A 23681-nucleotide genomic window follows, 5' to 3' on the forward strand; every position below is an offset into this window, starting at 1 on the left:
CTGTATGATTCAGCACCTCGACATGCTGTATCCATTCATGGGACCCACTGGGATTCTTCTAAAGCAGTTCTGAAACGACTGATCACGGGTGACCTAAGATTTAGGTGCATTTGTGCCTGACCAAACAATGCAACCTATTGCCTGTTGTGCTGAGCACCCTGGGGATTGTAAATGCTGATGGAATTCCACATGAATATCCTATTTCATTGGCTCACTTTCTTGGAGATTGAATTTGGGATTATTTTCATATCTGAAGTGCGTCACATTCTGGAATCTTGGTGCAGATGTGCTGTTTGCAATTTTCAAAGGCTTGATGAAAGACTTGTGGAGTAATCAATTGCAGCAGAAGCTTCCAGTTCACTGCTGTATGTGTGTCAACATTCAAGAAGTGAGCACGCGCAGTTGGTGCATTGATCTGAATTCAATTAATTAAAATTAGACCTTTCCTAACATTGAGCTTTTTTGAAATCTTTTTGTTTTGTCTTTTTTCCCCCCTAAGCGACTTAATGGTCTGGTCAGTCCCTTTGTTTGGCTTGTTGGAAGTGTGTACAGGCGGAATCTCAGGACTGCTCTCTCCGCCTCTCCCCCTTATGATTATTTCCTCCCTGACTCTCGTTGACTGAATGCTTGGCTTGACTATAGAGATCTATGACTAAATTGTATTTGGCCTATAATTCTCCCCCTCAACCTGCCAGAAACTGTTTAAAGTAAATGAGTAAAAACTCATTTCAATCTGAAATATATTTTCAGTTTTGTCTGTGCAAGATTGGTTTGCGGTAAATTGAAATTGGTCAGGATATAGAAGCTGTCATTTTATTAATTAGCTCATGAATGCATTCCTCCCTTCACCTCTTGCTGTTTATACCCTCCTGCTGTTTATATGCTCTGTTGACACTGACTTGTGTATTCTATCTCTTTCAGCTTGGAGGAGATCTTGGAGGACCTACCGGTGGGAGTCCAGCGGTGAGTTTTTCTCCTAAAGTCGCAGGTGTATCACAATTAAAGTTTGTGAGGGCTTGTTTTGATTTTACAATTTTCCCTCTTGAAGACGCTGACTTTTGCTGCAGTACAACTCCATGAGCATCTCCACCCCATTCCACTGGTAGTTCACCCAAGTGTCCAATCTTCATGTGTGAGCCCAGTCAGTGAGTGTCGCCAGGCTAGTCAAGATAATGTTATCACAATGAAGACTAATCCTGGGTCACCCGGTGTTACATGCATGCACGTTTCAACAGGGGTGACTGGATGATAATCAGGAGTGGGAATCTCGTCAGGTCCTCTTTCTCTGCAATTGGTTTCAAATTGTTGTTGACCTGCTAACAACCTGTTCACCCCCTTGGCCTGGGATGGGGCATGGCATGGCAAGACCCAAACAAGGGGAAAGGAACAAATTGCTTTAAATATTCATTCATATTCATATTACATAGAATGCACAGCACAGAAACAGGCTCTTTGGCCCAGCTGGTCCATGCCAGTGTTTATGCTCCACACGAGCCTCCCACGCATCTTCATCTCGCCCTATCGGCATAACCTTCCAGTCCCTTCTCCCTCATGTGTTTTATCTAGTTTCCTCTATATGTGGAATTAACAATACAAGGAAACTCCCTTTTATCCGGCACCGGCGTGGTGCCGGTTTATCAAAAAGTCCGAATTACAGAGAGGTATAGTTAAAAGGTACGAGAGCTCCATACATAGCAACAAATCCAGGCTTCCCTGTTGCTTAGCAACAGCTGCAGGAACCCCGGCCACAGACCAAGCGTCCCTGTTGCTTAGCAACAAGTGCAGGAACCCTGATTACACAGCCACAGATCCATGAACGGCCACTAATATGAAGTAAAATTTAACTGAACCTACTCCTGAATTTTGCCGGTTAACAGAGATTTCCGGTTGTTTGGGTGCCGGTAAATCGAGAGTTTCCTGTAGTTGGGAGTGAGTAATTGCAGTGTAATTTACTGCCGAGATATCAAATCTCAAAAAAAAAAAAGGAGCAAACCGCGAGCCTTTTATGGATATCGACTGTGCCAATTATAAAACATAACCTTATGCTCATGCTCTCCTTTAATATATATATCCTCAATCCTTGTAAACAATCTTAATACCACTTAAAAATATCACACAAACTACATTCATCAAAGGCTGCAGGAGACTTTGCTGTCGTCACTGCTGAATAAAATCAGTATTTATATATAAGAATCTTCCTGATGAACTATTCCAAGTGAATTGGCTGCAAATACAATGTAACCTAATAGCATGAAAAACGACCATAAATGCAAAGGTGTGCAAATAAAATGTCTATTTTAAAAATGTACTAGTCCAACCAACCTGTTCTGCTCATTTCTGATTGAATTGGCGCAGTTGGAGTAATTGAGTATTTGCTTGCTTTGTGTAAAAGTGCTCCCATGTTAAATATTCTTGTACTTTAATATATTCTTGTTGCAGGTTGGTCAAAGCTTTATACCTTCGTCAGTGCCAGCTACATTTGGCCCATCGCCAACCCCTGCTGTGTCGAGCAGTGGCCTGAGTGATCTGTTTGAGCTCTCAACTGGAATTGGAATGGCAGCTGGAGGCTATGTGGCACCAAAAGCTGTAAGTGACAATTACTGATCTTAATGGCACAATAGAAAAGTGGCACTACATCCAACTTTATGGGTTGTATCAGATAAGGACTGATAAAGATCCTCACATTTTGGGAGATAATTAGCTTCCTAACTTATTTGGAAACCATTCTGAGTGAATTATTTTCTCTTAAATGACATTAGTCTCGATTCATGCAATAATAGCTCCTGTTGCCTGGGAAATTACCTAAGCTGTTCTCTTAAATGCAGGCTTGCTAGTACACTGCACCATTTACATGATATACCACTATGGCAGGGTATCATTTCTCAGTGTATTTTTTCTGTCATCAGAGCCCCATTGGATAATTGGTCTCATGTAAGCAATCTATGCAAATCTAAAAGTTTTGCACCTGGCACACTTAAGATGTCACACTATATATTTTTTTTAAAGCCTGCTTGACCTCTAATTGGCCTGTGTCCCCCAATGCCTATCTGCCTGTAATTTGTTTTAAATTTGTTTTTATGGGTTGTGGGCGTCACAAGGCCAGCATTTATTGCCCATCCCTAATTGCCCTCGAGAAGGTGGTGGTGAGGCGCTGCCTTGAACCGCTGCAGTCCGTGTGGTGAAGGTGCTCCCACAGTGCTGTTAGGGAGGGAGTTCCAGGATTTTGACCCAATGACGATGAAGGATCGGCCGATATACTTCCAAGTCAGGATGGTGTGTGACTTGGAGGGGAACTTGGAGGTGGTGGTGTTCCCATGCGCCTGCTGCCCTTGTCCTGGGTGGAAGAGGTTGCAGGTTTGGGAGGTGCTGCCGAAGAAGCCTTGGCGAGTTGCTGCAGTGCATCTTGTAGATTGTACACACTGCAGGCACGGGTACGCTGGCGGGAGTGAATGTTTAAGGTGGTGGATGGGGTGCCAATCAAGCGGGCTGCTTTGTCCTTGTAATTAACATAACGCCGGCTTCCAATTAATATTAGGGGTCATATTTTCAAAACAAAATTAAAGTAAATAAGTCTGACCTCTAGCTTACCTGCTAAGACCACTCGGCCTCTTCACTGACCTGAGCAAGGCAGAGCGATTGGATCTTTTGGCCTTAAAAATGACATCCTTTGTGACTGTGACAAAGGTAAACTACCCCTCCTCGTCATTCTTGACTTATCTACAGCCTTTGACACGGTTGACCACTCCATCCTTCTCCAAAGCCCCTCCACCGTCGTCCAGTTGGATAGGACTGCACTCGTCTGGTTCCATTCTTATCTATCTAATCGTAGCCAGAGAATCGCCTGCAATGGCTTCTCTTCCTGCTCCTGTACCATTACCTCTGGGGTCCCCCAAGGATCTATCCTTGCCCCCTCCTATTTCACATCTACATGCTGCCCCTTGGCGACATCATCCAAAAACACAGCGTCAGTTTCCACATGTACGCTGACAACACCCAGTTCTACCTCAGCACCACTTCTCTCGACCCCTCCACGGTCTCTAAATGTCTGACATCCAGTTCTGGGTGAGCAGAAATTTTCTCCAATTAAATATTGGGAAGACCGAAGCCATTGTTTCTGGTTCCCGCCACAAACTCCATTCCCGAACCACTGACTCCATCCCTCTCCCTAACATCTGTCTGAGGCTGAACCACACTGTTTGAAATCTTGTCATATTTGACCCTTAAGTGTGCTTCCGACCATGCAGCATAACTAAGACCGCCTATTTCCACCTCTGTAACATTGCCCGTCTCCGCCCTTGCCTCAGCTCATCCGTTGCTGAAACCCTCATCCATGCCTTTGTTACCTCTAGACTGGACTATTCCAACGCACTCCTGGCTGGCCTCCCACATTCTACCCTACATAAACTTGAGGTCATCCAAATCTCAGCTGCCCGTGTCCTAACTCACACCAAGTCCCGTTCACCCATCACCCCTGTGCTCGCTGACCTACATAGGCTCCCGGTTAAGCAATACCTTGATTTCAAAATTCTCGTCCTTGTTTTCAAGTCCCTCCATGGCCTCACCCCTTCCTATCTCTGTAATCTCCTCCAGCCCCACAATTCCCCGAGATATCTGCACTCCTCTAATTCTGCCCTCCTTGAGGATCCCTGATTATAATCGCTCAACCATTGGTGGCCGTGCCTTCTGTTGCCTAGGCCCTGAGCTCTGGAATTCCCTCCCTAAACCTCTCGACCTCTCTTTGCTCCTTTAAGACGCTCCTTAAAACCTACCTCTTTGACCAAGCTTTTGGTCACCTGCCCTAATTTCTCCTTATGTGCCTCGGTGTCAAATTTTTTGTCGTCTCATTCTCCTGTGAAGCACCTTGGGGCGCTATATAAATACAACTTGTTGTTGTAGTCTGTTATTATCCTCCGCACTGTTTACTACATTTCCGAGTTTTGTGTCATCTGCAAACTTTGAAATTAGGCCCTGTATACCCATGTCCAGGTCATTAATATATATCAAAAAGACCAGGGTCCCTACACTGACTCCTGGTGACCATCACTGAACACTTCCCGCCAGTTTGAAAAACAACCATTCACCACTACTCTCTGCTTTCTGTCTCTTGGCCTATTTTGTATCCACGCTGCCACTGTCCCTTTAATCCTGTGGGTTTCAATTTTGCTCAAGTCTATTTTGTGGAACTTTATCAAAAGCCTTTTCAAAGTCCACACTACATTCATCAACCCTCTCCATTACTTCATCAAAGAACTCAATCAAGTTAGCCAAACACGATTTGCCTTTAACAAATCCGTGCTGGCTGCCATTTATTAACTCATTTTTCCAAGTGACAATTCATTTTGTCTTGGATTATTGTCTCTATGGAATTTCCCCACGTTAGACTGATTGGCCTGTAGTTGTCAGTTTATACCTCTCTCCTTTCTTGAACAGGATTGTAACATTTACAATCCTCCACATCTGCTAGTAGTATTCCTGCCACACAATCTCGCAGGGAGGTTTGCTGGTACTGTTGGGGAGGGTTTAAACTAGCTTGGCAGGGGGATGGGTACCAGCATATAGGAGTAGAAAGGAGGAATAAGGTGCATAAAAGAGTGAGTGTGTTGGATAGTACTAGAGAAGAAAGTAGTATTAGAGGCGGAAGTAGTACCGTATTAGAGAGGAGCAGACTAAGAAAGACTGAAAAATTCAAATAGGCTTAGAATGCATGTACGTAAACGCTCAAAGTGTGAATAAGGTTGGTGAGCTACAAGTACAATTAGCTGTATGGCGGTATGATGTGGCAATAACGGAAACGTGGCTTAAAAGCGATGAGGACTGGGCACTCAATATTCAAGGGTACAAGGTGTTCAGAAAAGATAGGGTAGAAAAAAGGGAGGTGGGGTGGCAGTGCTGATTAAGGAAGACATTGTAGTGTTGGAAAGGGAAGATGTTCTTGAGGGGACAAGGACAGAATCCATTTGGTTAGAGTTGAGGAACAAAAAGCTTATGATCACACTATTGGGGATATTCTATAGGCCTCCAAATAGTGAGAGGGAGGTAGAGGAGCAAATCTGCGGGGAAATCGCAGAGATATGCAAGAGCTATAGAGTGGTGATATGGGGGACTTTAATTCCCCAAATATCAATTGGGATAATCCTAGGGTAAAGGGAAAGGAGGGGGAGGAATTTCTGAAATGTGTTTAGGAGAATTTCCTTGACCAGTATGTTCTTGGCCCAACAGCGAGTTGTGGTAAATGGCTGTTTTTCAGACTGGACGATGGTAGACAGTGGTGTTCCCCCAAGGGTCAGTGCTGGGGCCACTGCTTTTTGTGATATATATGTAAATGACCTGGATATTGGAGTACAGTAGAATTTCTAAATTTGCTGATGACACCAAATTTAGGGATGTGGCAAACAGTGATGGTGATATCAATCAACTGCAACAGGACATAGAAAGGCTAGCAGAATGGGCAGACAAGTGGCAGATGGAATTTAATACAGAAAAGTGTGAGGTGATGCATTTTGGCAGACGGAACAGGGAGAGGCAATATACACTTAATGGCACAGTTTTAAAGAGTGTGCAGGGACAGAGGGACCTGGGAGTTAATGTGCATAGGTCCCTGAAGGTGGCAGGACATATTGAGAGAGTGGTTAACGAAGCATATGGGATCTTGGGCTTCATAAATAGAGGTATTGAGTACAAAAGTAGAGAAGTTATGCTGAACCTTTATAAAGCGCTAGTTAGGCCACAACTTGAGTATTGCGTCCAGTTCTGGTCACCACACTTTAGGAAGGATGTGAAGGCCCTTGACAGGGTGCAGAGGAGATTTACCAGAATGGTTCCGGGGATGGGGGAGTCTTGGCTACAAGGACAGGTTGGAGAAGCTGAAATAACAACAGAAAATGCTGGAAAAACTCAGCAGGCCAGACAACATCCGTGGAGAGCTGGATTTGTTTTCATTAGAGCAAAGGAGGTTGCGGGGTGATTTGATAGAGGTGTACAAGATTATGACGGGTTTGGATAGGCTAGATGGGGAAAGGCTGTTCCCACTAGTTGATGGTACAAGGACTAGGGAACACAGATTTAAGGTTTTGGGCAAGAGATATAGGGGGGATGTGAGGAAAACTTTACGCAGCGAGTGGTGAGGACCTGGAACTCGCTGCCGACAGAAGTGGTAGAAATGGGGACACTCACTCTTTTCAAGGGGAGACTGGATAGGCACTTGAGGGAAATAAACTTGCAGGGCTACGGGGATAGAGCGGGGGAATGGGACTGACTGGATTTCTCCACAGAGAGCCGGCACGGACTCGATGGGCCGAATGGCGGCCTCCTGTGCCTCAATGACATGGTGTGTAGTTGCGTGGAAGAGCTCACTTTTAACAGTGAGTTGGATATATATTTGAAAAGGAAACAGAGGGCTATGGGGAAAGAGCAGGGGAGTGGGACTCACTGGGTAGCTCTTTCAAAGAGCCGGCTCAGGTACGATGGGCTCAATTCGATGATTCTATGGTGGTGAGAAGATTTGAACGGTAAAATAATATGTGGATTTGAATGATTGATTGAGCTCTTCCCTCAATGTGACTTTAAACAGATTCTGTCTCCTTTCAACACACTTCCAACCGTGATTTATTCTTTATTTCAATCATAAGCAAAGTTACTCAGAAGTTACCCATGTATGTAATTTTGCAGTAAAAAGATTCTAGTGTCTCCCAAGAGAGTGAAATCGTGTGAATTTTAGAGTCCGTGTGATAGCTGTGCTCCATAGATTATAGAATCCAAGATGCAATGTTCACTATCAAATAGTCATAAAGCACGATTCCAAGTTAAAGGCGCCCACCTTGGTGTTGTGATAATCCATCTTTCCAAAAGTAACTGAGTATGGGATCATTGCTCTCAAAGGTATACAGCATACCTGTTAGTAACTGGTATTGTTGAAAAAACAATCCTACTGTTGGCACTAGCTGGATAACATACAAGATACAATACGAGTGGTTTGTTCTCTTTAAACCACTTTATACGGCATAGAAGATTAGTTTAAGCAAAATTACAACAGTTTAAATTTTTCTTTTTGTTCGTTTTGACTAAGACCACAAAGTTATTGAGCAAACTCATAATGAAAGGGGGCGAAAAGTCAGTTTAGATTTAACTACTTTACGCAGAGGGTAGTGAATGCATGAAATGGACTGCCCCAGGGATGCAGTGGGGGCCGATTTGTATCAGCAAATTCAGGAGAGAGTTGGATACATATCTGGAGAAAAAAGAGCAGTAAGAGAGGTATTGTGGAATATATTTCTTAGGTACTATGACTGACCAGATAGACTGCAATGGTCTTTACTGGTCCTATTGTAACTTCATATCCTATTTTGGCTTCTTTCAGTTTTGAACAGCCTTATAGTGCAGTACATTTCATTATACTGCTGCATCCCCAAACGTGTGTCCCATTGGTGGCCAGCGCTCAGTCCTAGTTGCTTCATCTGCTCATTGTTCTTCCCAGCTGGTCAAAGGTATCCTCATCTAGGGAAAGCTGAACATCTGTGCATCTAACACTCATGCCACTTCATGATGAGCCATTCTCAGGCAACTTTGGATGTGAGGTATCATTTGGTTAGAATATTATCCTGTTACTTGTTAAAGTAAAGTGGAAATCCTTCCCATAACCTTCCATGATGTTAGCTGTGGCTCGGTGATGGCATTGTCGCCTTTGAGTCAGAAGGTTGTGGGTTCAAGTCCGAGAGACTTGAGCACAAAATCTAGGATGACACCTAGTGCAGTTCTGAGGGACTGCTGTACTGTCGGAGGTGCCGTCTTTCGAATGAGACGTTAAACCAAGTCTGCCCTCTGAGGTGGACATAACAGATGCCATGGCACTATTTGAAGAAGAGCAGGGGAGTTCTCCCCAGTGTCCTGACCAATATTTATCCCTCAACCAACATCACTACGATCACATTGCTGTTTATGGGACCTTGCTGTGCGCAAATTAGCTCCCACGTTTCCTACATTACAACAGTGACTTCACTTCCAAAAATACTTCATTGGCTGAGGTCACGAAAGGTGCTATATAAATGCAAGTCTTTTTTTTATAAGGGATAGATAAAAGTTACCTGTGTCCAGATAGCTGTTAAGGATCATATGTTTGATTTAGTGTCAACCCACTGCCCATGGGCAGAAATCCATTACATGGAACAGCCCATAATTCAGCATGAATTGGAAGGCTCACAACCATGCCATTAAGATAGTTGCTATGGGAGCACTGGATCAAGTAACTGGATATGAAGAGGGAACGTGATTGATATATTCTCTCCACAAAGATGGAATACAGTTTTTAAGCTGTATGTGGACTGTTCACCTTGCCATCTGGGTGAGAGTCTGTTGAGGCTAAATAGTTCTAAAGTAGAGAAAATGCGATCTAACATTTTAAATAGAAATTTAAACCAAACTTGTACTCCATATTGAAAAATTTAATTCTATTGATCTCATTTAAATTAGTATGATGTGGATAGGTGAGCACATTAATGTCACGCTTGGTATGGATAGGAGCACCCTAATATCATGCCTGCTGAACCAGTTGATGGCACCCTCATTGCCCTTGTGTGGGACCTAAACTTGCTTTTTTTTTTCCAGGTATGGTTACCTGCAGTGAAGGCCAAAGGCTTGGAGATTGTTGGCACCTTTTCTCGAAGGCAGGGTCACATCTACATGGACATGAACTTCACAAACAAGGCCTTGCAGCACATGACTGACTTTGCCATTCAGTTCAATAAGAATAGGTAAGAACTAACGAAGTAAGCAAACAAAAAATAATGTTGAATCAATTGTTTAAAAAGAAAATCTGTTTTTATTTCCTTTTTCTCCCTTATTGTCTTCTCCTGTCTGATATGGTTCTGCAGGCGTTGGCCGTACTCGGTATATTGCTCACGGTGCCATTCTTCATGTGTGAACTGAGAGAATGACTGTCAGCCGGCTATTCAACCATGTTGGCTATCACCAAACCAGTCCTCGCCCACTGTTCCCACACACACTTTACAACAGAGACCAGTGGGTAACAATCAAGAGTAGGAACTGTGGCTGACCCCCTTCTACCCCCGAACCCCACTGCCAGTCCAGGGCAGCTGAGCCCAATTGTCGTCTCCCAAATGCTGCCCTGACTAAAATCAGCTAACTTGAAACAGGCCAGAGATCAAACGTGGTACCTTCTTGCGTATAAGAACATTTTATTTTACATTAGCTGCCAATGCCCATGTTCCCGCCATCTTAAATATTCCCAAGTTAATTATAAATACTGTATTAGTCATAAATAAATGCAGGCAGTCCTCCAATTTTCATTGGACTGACTTTGGTTTTTAACTAGTACATACTTCAGAAGCTCAGGTGATTCATCCCTTTATCATCTAATGAAGAGCTGAAGTTAAACGGAAAGATGGTGCTTTGCTCCTGGAAATGTAATTTTCAAACTAATGACTTCTTACTTCATGTAATAGTGTGACAATGTAATACATTCTCTTCATGGTACTCAGCTGGGCAGACCAGGGTGACCCTCATCCTGCTCTGAGTTAGCTGATCTCAGCCAGAGTAAGACCGTTGATTGGGATTAACACTGCTAGCTTAGGAAGCGTTAATGTAAGTCTGGGATACCATTCTGGATCACTTTTCAGTAACTCTCGCTGGAAACAAGTGTGTGGGTGTTTATTGAGAACTTGTACTCGGGAGTGATTTCCACCTTGCGCCCCCCACATTCCCAGCGGTTAGTTTGTCTACTGACATTCCCTGTCTAAGCTAGCACATGAAGAATGGCCTCTTCAGCAAGGTATCGGAAGGTTATTGGTACCTGTGGAATTGTACCGTCTCGTGAGCCATTGCTTTCAGGAGCGAGAGGGGAGGAAGATTCAAGTGGGCTGCTGGGGGTATTTAAAAATCTAATGACGAGGTGACTGACTGGCACAGTTAGCATGATATTCTTTCAGGAGGAAGACACAAGTGGCACGGTGAATCTGAACACTCGCCTCAGGTTCAAATCTACTATAGGCTGATGAGAGGTGATGGGCAGCTTGTTTGCAACAGATAGTAAGCATGATTCCAGCACATAGAATGACGGCATTTAATCTACATACTTGCTGTGGAAGGCCGCAGGATGGCTGGTGTGAGAAATAGAAATCGGACTGGTCCATTAGGGGGTGTTCTTCTGAGATTAGGGTTAAGACACTGGAACAGAGTAATGGGGGCTTTAGTTTGCATTTGATGTGCTATACCTGCCCTGGCATTGTTTGATGTTGGCACTAGGTGCAAAATGTGGAAATTGTTCCATTCTCCAGCGCTGACACTCCATAAACATTAACTGTTCAAATATGGTTAATGTGTTTCTAGCAGAAGTGTCTCGGCAGCAGAGATAGAGCTCCTCAGTTAGGATCTCCTAAATGTGTACGATTTTGGCATGGTTGCTACAGTGTGTGAAGGATGTCCAAATGAAAGATTGTTTGCCTCCTAGGGTCATCAGTATTGGAATGCTGGCCATCTTTCACACAGCAAGATCTGTCCCACCATCCCCTCGGGCTTTGCTGGGTTTGTTTTAGTTTAGTTAGGAATTTTATGATGAAACCATTAGAGCTTAGCTTCAGGTCAGAGATAACCTAGTACCATTCGCAGGCCCTGGAACTCCTTGGAGAGCTGGAGCAGGAGTTCAGATGTGTGGTTGCACAGGATAATGTCTTGATGCAAATTTTTATGGGCATGTTTTGCATGTCATTTCCCAAGATGCAGTCAAGCATGGAAAAGTGCCTAATGATATGTGGATAAATGCAATCATTCAAAGGCTCAAATCCCTACAGGATATATAATCTATCTAAATTGATTTTAAGATGCAAGAAAGAGGTGCAAACTATATAGAACCTGGACCCCTCCCTCTGGCCCATTACCCTCTCTAGATCTTTTCATTGGGGACTGCTGACGTAACATCGGCCATCTCCATTTCTCTACTCCCCTCACTCACTCCAACCTACCTCCCTCTGAACTTGCAGCACTCTGTTCTCTCAGATCCAACTCTAACATTGTCCTCAAACCTGCTGACAAGGGTGGTGCTGCTGTTGTTTGGCAAACCGACCTCTACCTTGCGGAGGCTGAATGCCAACTCTCCGACACCTCCTTCTACCTCCCCCTGGACCATGACCCAACTACCGAACATCCAAGACGGTCACTGACCTCGTCTCCCCTGGAGATCTTCCCTCCACGGCCTCCAACCTCATAATTCCCCCAAATCCGCACTGCCCGCTTCTACCTCCTTTCCCACATCCACAAACAGGGCTGCCCTGGTAGACCCATCATGTCAGCCTGTTCTTGCCCCACGGAACTGATTTCTTCTTATCTCGACTTTTTTTCTCCCCTTCTCCAGTCTCTTCCCACCAACATCCGCAACTCTTTGATGCCCTTCGCCACCTCAACAGTTTCCTGCCCCTAACATTCTCCTTTTCACTGGATGTCCAATCCCTCGACACCTCCATCCCCAACCAGGATGGCCTGAGGACATGTTGAAAAGGGAGGGGTGGGGGAAGATGTGTTTGGTGGTGGGATCACTTTTTTCACATTGAACAACTTCTCTTTTGACTCCACTCACTTCCTCCAAATAAAAGGTGTTGCTATGGGAACCCTCTAGCTATGCCTGCCTTTTCGTGGGATATGTGAAACATTCTTTGCTCCAGTTCTACTCGGGTCCCCTCCCTCACCTCTCTCTTCCGGTACATTGATGACTGTATCCTGCTCTTGCCCTGAACTGGAAAATTTCATTCATTTTGCTTCCAACTTCCACCTTTCCCTCTCCTTCACATGGTCCATCTCTGACTCTTCCCTTCCCTTCCTCGTCTTCTCTGACTCCATTTCTTGGATTAAGCTGTCAACCAATATCTACTATATGCCCACTGATCTCGCAGCTACCTTGACTCCACTTCCTTCCACCCTGCTTCCTGGACTCTATTCTATTCTCCCAGTTTCTCTGTCGCATCTGTTCTAACGATGCCACCTTTCACACCAGTGCTTCCAATATGTCTTCCTTTTTCCTCAACCGAGGATTCCCCTCCACCATGGTTGACAGGGCCCTTGACTGTGTCTGTTCCATTTCCCACACTTCTGCCCTCACCCCTTCACCTCCCTCCCAGAACTATGATAGGGTTCCCCTTGTCCTCGCCTTCCACCCCACAAGCATCCACATTCAACAGATTATCCTCCGCTAACTCCAACGTGATCCCACCACCAAACACATCTTCCCCCACCCCTCCCTTTTCAACATTCCGAAGGGGCCATTCCCTCTGAGACATCCTGGTCCACTCCTCAATCACCCCCTCCCCTTCCCACGACACCTTCCTGTGCAAGCGCAGGAGATGCAACACCTGCTCTTTTACTCCCTCCCTTCCCGCCGTCCAGTGCCTCAAATACTCCTTCCAGGTGAAACAGCGATTTACTTGCACTACTTTCAATTTAGTACACTGTATTTGCTGCTCACGATGCGGTCTCCTCTACATTGGGCAGTCCAAACGCAGATTGGGTGACTGCTCTGCGGAACACCTCCGTTCAATCCGTAAGGGTGACCCCGAGCTTCCGGTCGCCTGTCACTTTAATTCTCCGCTCCGCTCCACTCCCACTCTGATCTCTCTGTCTTTGGCCTCCTACACTGTTTCAGTCAAGCTCAACATAAGCTTGAGGAACAGGACCTCATCTTCAATTAGGCACTTTACAGCCATCTGGATACAGCATTGAGTTCAACAGTTTCAGATCATAACCTCGGCCCCCATTTTTTCGGATGGCAGCTGTTGATGATTCTGCTTTTCCCATTATTACCTCTTCTAGACCCATCTTTTGTTCCTTTACTTGTCCCATTGCCATCTCTTTTTACCTCCCACCATCATCCCTTTTGTCTCTTAACCTCTCCTGCCTTCCATCCTATCACAGACCTTCCCTTTTGTTCTTTCCTCCCCTCCCCCTGTCCCTGCCTCTGCACTTGCTTAACACCCGTTACATCTGTACCTTTTCTCAGTTCTGACGAAAGGTCATCGACTTTTCTCTGTTTCTTTCTCCACAGATGCTGCCTGACCTGTTGAGTATTTCCAGCATGTTCTGTTTTTATTTTTTAGATTCCCAGCATCCGCAGTATTTTGCTTTTGTATTAGAACCCATTCCAGTCAGACAAATTAAATGGGCGTCGTATCGGAATCCCATATTTTCTCATTTGATTAACTATCTTAGTTCAGCTTACGTGGTTTCATGCTTTGACTGTGGTGACTGATTGATTTATAAATGCTCAATCTCTGGGCACAGAGGAGAAAACAAGTAAAACAGTCTGACTAGCTGACATTTGACAGAGCCTTGCCCATCGTGTTCTGCAAGACTTCATGGACTGTGAATTTGCTAATACTCTATGGACGTATGTTGTCTCATTTCTCTTGCTGTGATTCACCTGACTGCCTCTTGTCACAGGCCATTTATAAAATAAAAACGCTGTTTGACACTTAGGTTAATTTTATTCCACGATGAGAGCTCTTCCCTGCACAACTGTCTGCGTTTTAAATTGGAATAACATTTACTGCACATCTAGGATATTTATAGATTTCAGATATGTAGACTACATTTTAAAAGATGCTCAAGAAACTATCTGTTAAGTGCACACACAAGTAGTCATTATTTATTGAATGTTCACTTGACCTGAATTCATGTTGAAATCCTGCTATTTCTTCCCAACATCAAAATTGCTGGTGTATTTTTAGCAACAAAAATGTTTTTGAAAGGCAGTTGTTTCCTAACTTGTGTCTTGTTTTTGTATCTTCACATTCTTCCCTTGGAGAATACAGGAAACTTTGTTATATCCGGCACCGACGGGACCGAGCTGTTGCCGTCCCATCAAAACTGCCAGACATACCAGCGTTAATGTTGAAGCATACGGAGGTTTTCATCTCCGTATCTGGTAACAAACACTGTTGCTTAGCAACAGCTTCAAACAGTCGGCCCGTACCTTGGAAGCGTCTCTGTAGCTTAGCAACAGCTTCAAACAGTCGGCCCGTACCTTGGAAGCGTCTCTGTAGCTTAGCAACAGCTTCAGAGAGACTTTCCAGAGCCTGACTGTTGGAAAAAAAAAAAAAAAAAGCCACGAGAAGAAAAAAAATCTAACAAAACGGCTCCTGATTTCTGCCGGTAGATCGAGGTTTCCGGACATACAACCTCCGGATTAACCAAAGTCTCCTGTAGTATGCAGTAGTGGAATGACTCGCAGGCTGATTAACAGTCTGACGGGCTGCAACGTAAACCCTCCTTCCATGGCCGTAACCATCTTTGTACCAACCGACAGGGTGCTTAGTCTTTACAGGGGGCTAGTGTCTTGTCTTGTGGACTCCCACAACACACACAAAATGAGGGGGGACACCCACACCCACCGGACGTGAGTATCCTGCTGATGTCAACCCAAAAATTGGAGCCAGAACTCTGGTCTTCCCTCACAGCATCTGGCTGGTGCGGAATTTGAACCCTGCATCTTCTGACTCAGAAACAGGAATGCTTATCACTAAACCAAAGGCTGTCTCGCTCTTAAATTGGTGCCAGCCAAGTACCCAGCAATAAGACGTGACTGATCGTTCACGATCCGCACTCGAGATTAAAAGGATGTCATTCTTCAGGGTGTCAATAAAGACATGCGTGCAGGCTTGTACTCGCTGGAGTTTAGAAGAATAAGAGGGGATCTCATCGAAACTTATAAAATTCTAACAGGACTGGACAGACTAGATGCTGGAAGGATGTTCCCGATGGTCGGGGAGTCCAGAACCAGGGGTCACAGTCTAAGGATAAGGGGTAAGCCATTTAGGACAGAGATGAGGAGGAATTTCTTCACCCAGAGAGTGGTGAACCTGTGGAATTCTCTGCCACAGAAGGCAGTAGAGGCCAATTCATTAAATATATTCAAGAAGGAGTTGGATATATTTCTTAAGGCTAAAGGGATCAAGGGATATGGAGAGAAGGCAGGAACAGGGTACTGAATTTGGATGATCAGCCATGATCTCATTGAATGGCGGAGCAGGCTCGAAGGGCCGAATGGCCTACTCCTGCTCCTATCTTCCATGTTTCTATGTCTAAGCCTGTCACTGATGTCAGCTGAGCATTTCTAACTGTCTGTAGCCTGCCTGAAATATTTGATTTTGGGTGCATTTAAGCTGTCAGTTTAGCATTGGTGCAAAGCAGTTTCTACTATTCGCCAAAGTCAAAGTGGTAGTGTAAATCTGGGGCTAATCTAATTCTGGAGTGCAGCGGAGTGAGACTGCTTGAAGGGGTTAATCTTGTGTCAGCTCCGGTTGATACCACATGGCGTGTGAATCCAGTACAGTGTGAAAATTGGTTTACAAAGTGCTCAGGTGTTCATTACACCACTGGTCGCTTTTTAAACCTACCTGACATTAATTTAAAGAAAGAAACGAAAGACTTGCATTTATATCACGCCTTTCACAACCTCAGGACGCCCCAAAACGCTTTATAGCCAGTGAAGTACTTTTGAAGTGTAGTCGATATTGTAATGTAGGAAAAGTGGCAGCCAATTTGCATGCAGCAAGCTCCCACAAATAACGACGTGGTAATGATTATATAATGTGTTTTAGTGATGTTGGTTGAGGAATACATATTGGCCAGGACATTGCGGAGAACGACACTGCGGAGAACTCCCCTGCTCTTCATGCTGTGGGATGTTTTACGTCCAACTGAATGGGCAGATGGGGCTTCGGTTTAATGTTTCATCCGAAAGGCAGCACATTCGACAATGCAGAACTCCCTCAGTACAGCACTGTAATGTCAGCCTAGAATATGTGCTCAAGTCCCTGGAGTGGGGCTTGAACCCGTAACCTTCTGACTCCGAGACGTGAGTGCTACCACTGAGCCAAGGCTCACAACTGTTTAGAGTGAGTGTTCTCCCCTCCTCACTCTCTTAAACATGTACATTTCTAATGTTTGGGAGACGGTCCTGCCCATATATGTACCCAGCCAAGCAAAGTGAAGGTATAACTGAGGATTTTGAATTATTTCACACCCTGGGAAAGTGGTCACTACATGAACTGGCCTCTTTTACCTCATATTTTCAACCGACCTTTGTAATCAGGTAGCGGTACCAAAGCTGGATTTTCTCTCCCTTTCCACCCCCAGGGTAGTAGACCAATTGTAGAACTACTTCTATCCCAGCTGAGAGCAGCTAGCTCAGCCCATACCCGGGAGCAGACCTGGGCCCTCCTTTTCTGGATGTTTTGGTTGCACACTGGCACTGTGTTTACCAACAGAGCCCTGAACACTTCAAGAAAAGCCTCTTGGTCATCACAGCTGAAAGTGTTTTTTTGTGCTAGGTTTCACTTTAGAGCATTAAACTGTACTGTTATATAGTAGATGATCTGTCAAAATGGTATATACCTCTGCAATGCGTGATTGCAGGCAGAGGTATTTTCCCTTGGGGAGACTTTAAATGTCAGCTGTAGCCATTTGAGTTTCGATATTCAAGTTAGTCCCTGCCAGAATAGTAATGCCTGGCCGCAACATCATTTTTCCTCAAGTAAAAGTTGCTGTAGATTGTTCCTTGTGTGGCAGCAATAGTAACTTAAAGGCTCAACTAAATTATTGTTACATTAATAATAAAACAAGAGCAAACATGTATATCTAATGTGTGACTAGATCAACCTTATTTTTACTGTGTTTGTGCTTAACTTAGCCCTTTTGATTGAGAACTTTTTTTTTAACCAAAATCAATATTGCTGAACTATATGTTGTAAGCATCTGAAAGAAGCTTTGGAGCCAGCCTGTTTCAACAGCAATCCTTGTTCATGTATATATTTCCTATTATTTTATTTTGTGTAAATTATCACATAAAAGGAACTCTCTATACAGAATAATGGAAACCAGTACTCCTCAGAGGTTAAGGCGGTGTAGGTCATGAGTAGCTGAGGTCCGCCAATCGGGAGCATCCCAGTTTTAACCCTTGACATGTGCCTACGTAGCATCAGTAGGAGAGTTTTGATGGACCTAGTATGGACGTTGGTAGGAGAGCTACAGTTAGTTTTGATGGGCCTAGTATGGACATTGGTAGGAGAGCCACCGTTAGTTTTGATGGACCTAGTATGGACATTGGTAGGAGAGCTACAGTTAGTTTTGATGGGCCTAGTATGGACATTGGTAGGAGAGCTACAGTTAGTTTTGATGGGCCTAGTATGGACATTGGTAGGAGGGCTACAGTTAGTTTTGATGGGCCTAGTATGGACATTGGTAGGAGAGCTACAGTTAGTTTTGATGGACCTAGTATGGACATTGGTAGGAGAGCGACAGTTAGTTTTGATGGACCTAGTATGGACGTTGGTAGGAGAGCTACCGTTAGTTTTGGTGGGCCTAGTATGGACGTTGGTAGGAGAGCTACCGTTAGTTTTGATGGACCTAGTATGGACATTGGTAGAAGAGCTACCGTTAGTTTTGATGGGTCTAGTATGGACATTGGTAGGAGAGCTACAGTTAGTTTTGATGGGCCTAGTATGGACGTTGGTAGGAGAGCTACAGTTAGTTTTGATGGGCCTAGTATGGACGTTGGTAGGAGAGCTACAGTTAGTTTTGATGGACCTAGTATGGACATAGGTAGGAGAGCTACAGTTAGTTTTGATGGGCCTAGTATGGACGTTGGTAGGAGAGCTACCGTTAGTTTTGATGGACCTAGTATGGACATTGGTAGGAGAGCCACCGTTAGTTTTGATGGACCTAGTATGGACATTGGTAGGAGAGCTACAGTTAGTTTTGATGGGCCTAGTATGGACATTGGTAGGAGAGCTACAGTTAGTTTTGATGGGCCTAGTATGGACATTGGTAGGAGGGCTACAGTTAGTTTTGATGGGCCTAGTATGGACATTGGTAGGAGAGCTACAGTTAGTTTTGATGGACCTAGTATGGACGTTGGTAGGAGAGCTACCGTTAGTTTTGGTGGGCCTAGTATGGACGTTGGTAGGAGAGCGACCGTTAGTTTTGATGGACCTAGTATGGACATTGGTAGAAGAGCTACCGTTAGTTTTGATGGGTCTAGTATGGACATTGGTAGGAGAGCTACAGTTAGTTTTGATGGGCCTAGTATGGACGTTGGTAGGAGAGCTACAGTTAGTTTTGATGGGCCTAGTATGGACGTTGGTAGGAGAGCTACAGTTAGTTTTGATGGACCTAGTATGCACATTGGTAGGAGAGCTACAGTTAGTTTTGATGGGCCTAGTATGGACGTTGGTAGGAGAGCTACCGTTAGTTTTGATGGGCCTAGTATGGACATTGGTAGGAGAGCTACAGTTAGTTTTGATGGACCTAGTATGGACATTGGTAGGAGAGCTGCAGTAAGTTTTGATGGGCCTAGTATGGACATTGGTAGGAGACCTACTGTTAGTTTTGATGGACCTAGTATGGACGTTGGTAGGAGACCTACTGTTAGTTTTGATGGACCTAGTATGGACGTTGGTAGGAGAGCTACCGTTAGTTTTGATGGACCTAGTATGGACATTGGTAGGAGGGCTACAGTTAGTTTTGATGGACCTAGTATGGACGTTGGTAGGAGAGCTACCGTTAGTTTTGATGGACCTAGTATGGACATTGGTAGAAGAGCTACCGTTAGTTTTGATGGGTCTAGTATGGACATTGGTAGGAGAGCTACAGTTAGTTTTGATGGGCCTAGTATGGACGTTGGTAGGAGAGCTACAGTTAGTTTTGATGGGCCTAGTATGGACGTTGGTAGGAGAGCTACAGTTAGTTTTGATGGACCTAGTATGGACATTGGTAGGAGAGCTACAGTTAGTTTTGATGGGCCTAGTATGGACGTTGGTAGGAGAGCTACCGTTAGTTTTGATGGGCCTAGTATGGACATTGGTAGGAGAGCTACAGTTAGTTTTGATGGACCTAGTATGGACATTGGTAGGAGAGCTGCAGTTAGTTTTGATGGGCCTAGTATGGACATTGGTAGGAGAGCTACAGTTAGTTTTGATGGACCTAGTATGGACGTTGGTAGGAGACCTACTGTTAGTTTTGATGGACCTAGTATGGACGTTGGTAGGAGAGCTACCGTTAGTTTTGATGGACCTAGTATGGACATTGGTAGGAGGGCTACAGTTAGTTTTGATGGACCGAGTATGGACGTTGGTAGGAGAGCTACAGTTAGTTTTGATGGACCTAGTATGGACGTTGGTAGGAGAGCTACCGTTAGTTTTGATGGGCCTAGTATGGACATTGGTAGGAGAGCTACAGTTAGTTTTGATGGGTCTAGTATGGACATTGGTAGGAGAGCTACCGTTAGTTTCGATGGACCTAGTATGGACGTTGGTAGGAGAGCTACCATTAGTTTTGATGGGCCTAGTATGGACGTTGGTAGGAGGGCTACAGTTAGTTTTGATGGACCTAGTATGGACGTTGGTAGGAGAGCTACCATTAGTTTTGATGGGCCTAGTATGGACGTTGGTAGGAGAGCTACCGTTAGCTTTGATGGACCTAGTATGGACATTGGTAGGAGAGCTACCGTTAGTTTTGATGGACCTAGTATGGACATTGGTAGGAGAGCTACAGTTAGTTTTGATGGGCCTAGTATGGACATTGGTAGGAGAGCTACCGTTAGTTTTGATGGGCCTAGTATGGACGTTGGTAGGAGAGCAACCGTTAGCTTTGATGGGCCTAGTATGGACATTGGTAGGAGAGCTACCGTTAGTTTTGATGGACCTAGTATGGACATTGGTAGGAGAGCTACCGTTAGTTTTGATGGGCCTAGTATGGACGTTGGTAGGAGAGCTACCGTTAGCTTTGATGGACCTAGTATGGACATTGGTAGGAGAGCTACCGTTAGTTTTGATGGACCTAGTATGGACATTGGTAGGAGAGCTACAGTTAGTTTTGATGGGCCTAGTATGGACGTTGGTAGGAGAGCTACCGTTAGCTTTGATGGACCTAGTATGGACATTGGTAGGAGGGCTACCGTTAGTTTTGATGGACCTAGTATGGACGTTGTAGGAGAGCTACAGTTAGTTTTGATGGACCTAGTATGGACATTGGTAGGAGAGCTACCGTTAGTTTTGATGGACCTAGTATGGACATTGGTAGGAGAGCTACAGTTAGTTTTGATGGACCTAGTATGGACGTTGGTAGGAGGGCTACAGTTAGTTTTGATGGACCTAGTATGGACGTTGGTAGGAGGGCTACAGTTAGTTTTGATGGACCTAGTATGGACGTTGGTAGGAGAGCTACCGTTAGTTTTGATGGACCTAGTATGGACATTGGTAGGAGAGCTACAGTTAGTTTTGATGGGTCTAGTATGGACATTGGTAGGAGAGCTACCGTTAGTTTTGCTGGACCTAGTATGGACATTGGTAGGAGAGCTACAGTTAGTTTTGATGGGCCTAGTATGGACGTTGGTAGGAGAGCTACCGTTAGCTTTGATGGGCCTAGTATGGACGTTGGTAGGAGAGCTACAGTTAGTTTTGATGGGCCTAGTATGGACGTTGGTAGGAGAGCTACAGTTAGTTTTGATGGACCTAGTATGGACATTGGTAGGAGAGCTACAGTTAGTTTTGATGGACCTAGTATGGACGTTGGTAGGAGACCTACTGTTAGTTTTGATGGGCCTAGTATGGACGTTGGTAGGAGACCTACTGTTAGTTTTTATGGACCTAGTATGGACGTTGGTAGGAGAGCTACCGTTAGTTTTGATGGACCTAGTATGGACATTGGTAGGAGGGCTACAGTTAGTTTTGATGGACCTAGTATGGACGTTGGTAGGAGAGCTACCGTTAGTTTTGATGGACCTAGTATGGACATTGGTAGGAGGGCCACCGTTAGTTTTGGTGGGCCTAGTATGGACATTGTAGGAGAGCTACAGTTAGTTTTGATGGACCTAGTATGGACGTTGGTAGGAGAGCTACAGTTAGTTTTGATGGACCTAGTATGGACGTTGGTAGGAGACCTACTGTTAGTTTTGATGGGCCTAGTATGGACATTGGTAGGAGAGCTACAGTTAGTTTTGATGGACCTAGTATGGACGTTGGTAGGAGAGCTACCATTAGTTTTGATGGGCCTAGTATGGACGTTGGTAGGAGAGCTACCGTTAGCTTTGATGGGCCTAGTATGGACATTGGTAGGAGAGCTACCGTTAGCTTTGATGGGCCTAGTATGGACATTGGTAGGAGAGCTACCGTTAGTTTTGATGGACCTAGTATGGACATTGGTAGGAGAGCTACCGTTAGTTTTGATGGACCTAGTATGGACATTGGTAGGAGAGCTACCGTTAGTTTTGATGGACCTAGTATGGACATTGGTAGGAGAGCTACCGTTAGTTTTGATGGACCTAGTATGGACGTTGTAGGAGAGCTACAGTTAGTTTTGATGGACCTAGTATGGACATTGGTAGGAGAGCTACCGTTAGTTTTGATGGACCTAGTATGGACATTGGTAGGAGAGCTACAGTTAGTTTTGATGGACCTAGTATGGACGTTGGTAGGAGGGCTACAGTTAGTTTTGATGGACCTAGTATGGACGTTGGTAGGAGGGCTACAGTTAGTTTTGATGGACCTAGTATGGACGTTGGTAGGAGAGCTACCGTTAGTTTTGATGGACCTCGTATGGACATTGGTAGGAGAGCTACAGTTAGTTTTGATGGGTCTAGTATGGACATTGGTAGGAGAGCTACCGTTAGTTTTGATGGACCTAGTATGGACGTTGGTAGGAGGGCTACAGTTAGTTTTGATGGACCTAGTATGGACGTTGGTAGGAGAGCTACCGTTAGTTTTGATGGACCTAGTATGGACATTGGTAGGAGAGCTACAGTTAGTTTTGATGGGTCTAGTATGGACATTGGTAGGAGAGCTACCGTTAGTTTTGATGGACCTAGTATGGACATTGGTAGGAGAGCTACAGTTAGTTTTGATGGACCTAGTATGGACGTTGGTAGGAGAGCTACCGTTAGTTTTGATGGACCTAGTATGGACGTTGGTAGGAGAGCTACAGTTAGTTTTGATGGGCCTAGTATGGACGTTGGTAGGAGAGCTACCGTTAGCTTTGATGGGCCTAGTATGGACGTTGGTAGGAGAGCTACAGTTAGTTTTGATGGGCCTAGTATGGACATTGGTAGGAGAGCTACAGTTAGTTTTGATGGACCTAGTATGGACATTGGTAGGAGAGCTACAGTTAGTTTTGATGGGCCTAGTATGGACATTGGTAGGAGAGCTACCGTTAGTTTTGATGGGCCTAGTATGGACGTTGGTAGGAGAGCTACAGCTGGTTTTGATGGACCTAGTATGGACATTGGTAGGAGAGCTACAGTTAGTTTTGACGGGCCTAGTATGGACGTTGGTAGGATAGCTACCGTTAGCTTTGATGGGCCTAGTATGGACATTGGTAGGAGAGCTACAGTTAGTTTTGATGGGCCTAGTATGGACATTGGTAGGAGAGCTACCGTTAGTTTTGATGGACCTAGTATGGACGTTGGTAGGAGAGCTACAGTTAGTTTTGATGGACATAGTATGGACATTGGTAGGAGAGCTACAGTTAGTTTTGATGGGCCTAGTATGGACGTTGGTAGGAGAGCTACCGTTAGCTTTGATGGACCTAGTATGGACATTGGTAGGAGAGCTACCGTTAGTTTTGATGGACCTAGTATGGACGTTGTAGGAGAGCTACAGTTAGTTTTGATGGACCTAGTATGGACATTGGTA

At 44.7% G+C, this 23681-nt stretch overlaps 1 protein-coding gene across 1 annotated transcript in view; it reads left to right on the plus strand.

Moving 5' to 3' along the window:
• The window catches only part of ap2b1 (adaptor related protein complex 2 subunit beta 1), a 253409-nt gene that overhangs the window by 105685 nt on the left and 124043 nt on the right, over positions 1 to 23681 (plus strand). Inside the window, exons 15-17 of the mRNA XM_085964236.1 lie at positions 922 to 963; positions 2440 to 2586; positions 9601 to 9746. Coding sequence (XP_085820362.1) covers positions 922 to 963; positions 2440 to 2586; positions 9601 to 9746 — 335 coding nt within the window. The remainder of the gene's footprint in view (positions 1 to 921; positions 964 to 2439; positions 2587 to 9600; positions 9747 to 23681) is intronic.

The sequence above is a fragment of the Somniosus microcephalus genome, chromosome 22 (assembly GCF_052327205.1).
Source record: "Somniosus microcephalus isolate GS21.2 chromosome 22, FLI_Smic_1.0, whole genome shotgun sequence".
In the NCBI taxonomy this organism is placed as follows: domain Eukaryota; kingdom Metazoa; phylum Chordata; class Chondrichthyes; order Squaliformes; family Somniosidae; genus Somniosus; species Somniosus microcephalus.